We start from the raw sequence: 4,936 nt of genomic DNA, 5'->3' as shown, positions 1-4,936 counted from the left end.
TACATATAGATAAATTAATTAACTTTTTTGAGAGTAAATTAACTAACTTCTTTGGTCTTTGAGATAAGGGAATGAGAGTTAGCCGAAAGAACATTTCCAAAGTTCTCTAGTCTATGGTACTAAATTAAACTAAAGACTAATTCAATGCCTTAGTGGAAAGTTAAGTCCACCATAAAGAAAACTTTGGCATATCTTTGTTGGCACATGCCCTATCTGTCACCATAAAGGTCAAACTCTCTCTTCTTATTTTAACTTTCCCAACTTCTTTTTCAAGATTCCTAAGTCGTCATATATTTCATCATCATATTTATCTATACTAATTAATTCTTCATAATTAGTCTATTATATTTCGAATATACTCTATATATGTGCTTTATGTTAGAGACTTTCCCTCTTTAGAACTAGCCACCAAACTCAACTAATTATACATATATATTCTTTATCTTCTCTTGTTGGTTTTTTCAAAATTAAACAATAGCTTCAATGAGTTCAATAAGCAAAGCTCCTTCCAACAATAACATGATAAGTTTTGAGTCTTCAGAGGAGAGTAGTTGGACTAAGTACTTTGAGGATTTCTTTAACAATGATCAGAAGTGTTCTATTAATTCTTTCTCTGATTTTGATGATGGCTCTTCTTCCCTTGTCTCTGATGCTGCTAATTCCTTGGTTAGTGAAAAAAAAATTGCTGATCAGAATGCCCAAGGTGGTATGCAGTATATTAAGAGATTGAGTTTCAAGAAGAGGAAGAAAATCATAACTAGTTTGGTTGATCATGATTTGGAAGATACTGCAAGTTCTCCTATCAATAGCCCTAAGGTTTTTACTTTTGTTTTTCTTCCTACATATATATTTAAATTATTTAAAGTGGAGTTATATTTCTAGTTTGTTCATTTAGATATGGTTTTATAATTAATATTTTAGGCTTTATATGTGAACCAGATATTCAAGGCAAAAGAGAAGGAAGAAATAGACCACTTTTATCAGGTTAGTTTGATCAATTCAGTTAGCTTTTATGATGAAAAATATATATAAATAAATTAAATAGTTATCTACTTATTTTTGGCTTGTTGATCTATTGCAGTTGTTCAAACCACATTAAACTTGTTAGTTGAAAGTGATTTTGGCTAAAATTAAATGTTGTCCTTGTCTATGCCATGAATGATGTGTAGACCCTCTTGCTAAAAAGTAGTGTCTGCATTTTTGGTCAGATGATGATTGGTTTCTTGTTCCTTTCTTGTTTTCTCATTTTGGTGTTACTGCTTGAGTATTATACTTCCATTTGGATAGATCCTCACCTTTATTTCAATATATATATATATATATAGTTGGAGTATATGAGACTATTGTACTCCTTTCTTTTAAATGTTTGAAAGAGGTTTTATAAATAAAAAACTTAGTTGATAGCTGCATTGAAATAGGGTGCGAGTTCGGCTTTATAATTCCTTATTTTTTGCACACTTAAGGTGCGGATTTTTTGTCATTAGTCTATTTGACCCAAACAAAGTTTGAAAGAAGAGTTTTCATATCACAACCTATGTTGCATTGGTGCGGAACTGGCAATTTTTAAAAAAATTAAGGTATGGATAGTCAATAAAATCATAAATTTTGTTATATAATATAACATGAAAGAGCTAAATTATTCAATTCACAACAAAAATATCACGATAAAGTTTAAAAGTCAAAATTTATAATTGATTAAAAGAAACTCAAATGTACAAACAATATTATATTATCATATATCATCGTATTAATATACAAGAGAAAGCCACAAATTTCAAACATAAAAACAATCATGAGAGAAAATATAGTATCACAAATGTTGTATGCGTAACCGGTACGAGTACTTAATTCACCATTTTACAAGTAGCGCATCCATGCTTCAGAAATCAAAACTTAAGTAAATTAAGGGTGTGTTTGGATAGAGGGTTTAGCATGGGAAGAGAGGGGAGGGTTTACTAGACACTAGGAAAAGTTTTTTAAAACATTTAACATATTAACATGATAAACACTCATATAATACTTCAATCACACTTAATTTATTTTAGAAAAACATGTTATATAGTCCGTAATTTAAAAAAGAAAAGTAAACCATCCCCTCACTTCCCCTCTTAAACCCTTAATCCAAACACACCCTAAAATTAAAGCCATTCCAAACTACTAAAAATAAAGCTAGAAAAAAAATTATATAATATATATGTGTGTGTTTTTGATATATTGTCAATGATGTATAAAAAAATTACAATGTCAGTATGTGTGGTTTTAAAAATAGTATGATTGAATTCAAACATTTTAAATGATTTGATAAATATTGATTGATGGTATAAAAAATCTTTACATTGACCATCTATAAGTTAAATCATTGCAATTTTAGTTTCCTTCTCCTTAATCTTCCTTCTTAGGCTGAAATAGAGCAGTACTCGTTTTTTTCCAACTAACAAATTGCCATTTTAATATGTTATGTTTTGTAGGAGAAAGGAAATACCCCAGGAGAAAAAGATGAGAGGAAGGAAGTGGGATTTAATGAAAGGGATACTAGTAGTAACCACACAGAATTGAATAAAAAAGGCCTCTGCTTAGTTCCTATGTCTATGGTATTGAACTATGTAGGTTGATTATAAGTTTCATGACACCACCCCCATATATGCATTCCTTTCTCTTAATTTTATTGTTGGAATCATTTCTCTCTCTTCTTATTTTTTGGAAAATAGTCTAGTAGTGAGAATCTCGCACCTTAAGTGGGTAGAAAGGAGGATTGCGAGTTTGAACATGCGTTTCAACAAATCAAATGTCCTACGGCTACAAAACCAAATTGTATTTTCAGGACATCATTTCTCTTAATGTAATGCATGCTTGCGCCTTGTAAATACATAATGAGATGCATAATTATTTTTCGTTGTCACTCTTTTTAACAATTAAAAAAAAATTATGTGTATTTTTTTTTTGTACCGTTCAAGTATTGAATCACTCAATTTGAAATTTACAACACTCGCACATTTTATACACAAATTACTTGCACTAAATTTCGGTGATACAAAATTTGTGTTTATAATTGCCTCTCAAGTTTTCCATGGCCTATGTGGGGGTGGAGTTAACTAGTTTCTGGATTTTCGTACACATTTGAATTAACGGGTTTCATGAAATTATGGTTTAGATATTGTTTTATTTGTTACTATTGTTAGGCTTAAATGTAATTTTTGTCCCTCTATTTTAATTTAATCAAGATTTTAGTCCCTCCATTTCTAAAAAAAACTATTTTGGCTCTTCTTTTTTCATATTTTTTGGTTTTTTTTAATCCCCGTCAATTTTGATGATTTGTCACTCGACGTGTCAACGAAGTGTCTGTGTGTTAGCTAATTCATTCTCCATCTCATTACTAGCATTTCCATGTCATTAAATAATTGAAATACTTAATAAAAAAACTAATTATAAATTAAATTAAAATCTGCATTTCTTAGTATCGTCCTCACGAATGTGTGACTCCATAATTCCATCAATGCAAGGAATTTGAATTTGCGATACAATGAAAGATTCATAATCCATATTTGATTTTAAAAAAAAAAAATCTATATCTTATCAACGATCGCAATCACACCAGAATTTCAAACAGACATTCTAAATCCTTTTAAACCACACTCACATTAATCATTTTTTTTTTGTGGTGGTCAAGGCTTGAACCTCAGACCTTGCATATATTTTATTATGCATATTGTCCAAACTAACTGAACTAAGCTCACGAGGACACCCACATTAATCATTTAAATGTGGGAAATGGTGTCCTGTTATGGATACTAAAAAAGAAAATTATGTAATAGTTATTGCATTTAAATAATCCATAAAAAGTTAAAAAAAAATTATTTTTTAGTAATAACTTCTCTTTTTGTATTCTTAACCATTGTCTAGGGCACCGGTTAGCATGACCTTTAAATATTATACTATAAACTATGGAAATAAAATTAAAAGGCATCAATTTAGAATGAAAAAAAAAAGAAATTGATTAAGTTAGGCTAGTCATTGAATGAAACTTGGAAGTATGAATTAGACATAAAATCGAATACTTAAATAAAAATGTTAGATCATGAGCAAGGTATGAATTAGGCATAAATTAAACTATATAGTATACTTTATTCATACAACCTCATGGCCAACACAATGACTAATGCACTTTTAAGATTGTGCGTCAACGTTACAGATCTGGAGACATGGGTATTCCGGATACTTGACTATAGTCATATGTGTAGGCTTTTGTACTTTGCATTTTTATGTTATTAACATGGATGTTGTTAATTAGTTCACATATTCAACCTTTTTGTTTCCATCAATTTGAATGAATGAATATCATTTAAATATTACACTAACTATGGAAATAAAATTAAAAGGCATCAATTTAGAAAGGAAAAAAAAAATTGATACAAGGTGTGGAATGAATTAGGCATAAATTAAACTTTACTTTATTCATACCAACCTTGTGACCAACACAATAACTAATGCACTTTCAAGATTATAAAGAGTATGATACTACTTTTCTTTAGTTCGATATGGGACTATTTCTTGCTTCTTTAAGCTTTAGAAGAAGAAACATAAACGAATAATTCAGCAGCTCATAATCATATATATAGTGTTAATTGCTGTAAAGTTGAATTTTTAAGTTTATGCCAAGTTTATAGAATGCGTAACATTTCACAATTATGTTAACTGCTTTAAATAACAAATAGATGTATGCTTTGTGTATAAATGAACTTGAGATTCCATTGCAGTACAAAAAAAAAAATTCTACTCACCTTCATAAGTTGCGAAGATCTACAAACCAAAGCTTCACCAATGGAACACACTAGCTGACCAAAAATCCTAGCCAAAACAAACAAACATGCCATGCCAAGGTAACCCACACTAAGGTTGAGTACAACCCTGTAGCAAACAGAATTGACCAATTACTTCA

At 29.7% G+C, this 4,936-nt stretch overlaps 1 protein-coding gene across 1 annotated transcript; it reads left to right on the top strand.

The window, feature by feature from the left end:
• The first annotated feature begins 245 nt into the window (after positions 1-245).
• Positions 246-2,902, top strand: LOC146950021 (vascular-related unknown protein 4-like). The gene is made up of 3 exons (XM_085745994.1): positions 246-816; positions 940-984; positions 2,469-2,902. Exons 1-3 carry the CDS (start codon positions 484-486, stop codon positions 2,610-2,612), a joined length of 522 nt encoding a protein of 173 aa, XP_085602120.1. The 5' UTR covers positions 246-483; the 3' UTR covers positions 2,613-2,902.
• Positions 2,903-4,936: the final 2,034 nt, after the last annotated feature.

Source organism: Medicago sativa, chromosome 2 (assembly GCF_051527215.1).
Source record: "Medicago sativa cultivar Bolivia chromosome 2, Bolivia_mono, whole genome shotgun sequence".
Lineage (NCBI taxonomy): Eukaryota > Viridiplantae > Streptophyta > Magnoliopsida > Fabales > Fabaceae > Medicago > Medicago sativa.
This window is presented reverse-complemented; position numbering and strand designations above follow the sequence as displayed.

Coding starts and splice junctions, on each gene's coding strand:
- LOC146950021 (XM_085745994.1), top strand. CDS start 484: ATGAGTTCAATAAGCAAAGCTCCTTCCAACAATAACATGATAAGTTTT. Junction 817..939: donor CTCCTATCAATAGCCCTAAG/GTTTTTACTTTT, acceptor TATGTGAACCAG/ATATTCAAGGCAAAAGAGAA. Junction 985..2,468: donor AAATAGACCACTTTTATCAG/GTTAGTTTGATC, acceptor TATGTTTTGTAG/GAGAAAGGAAATACCCCAGG.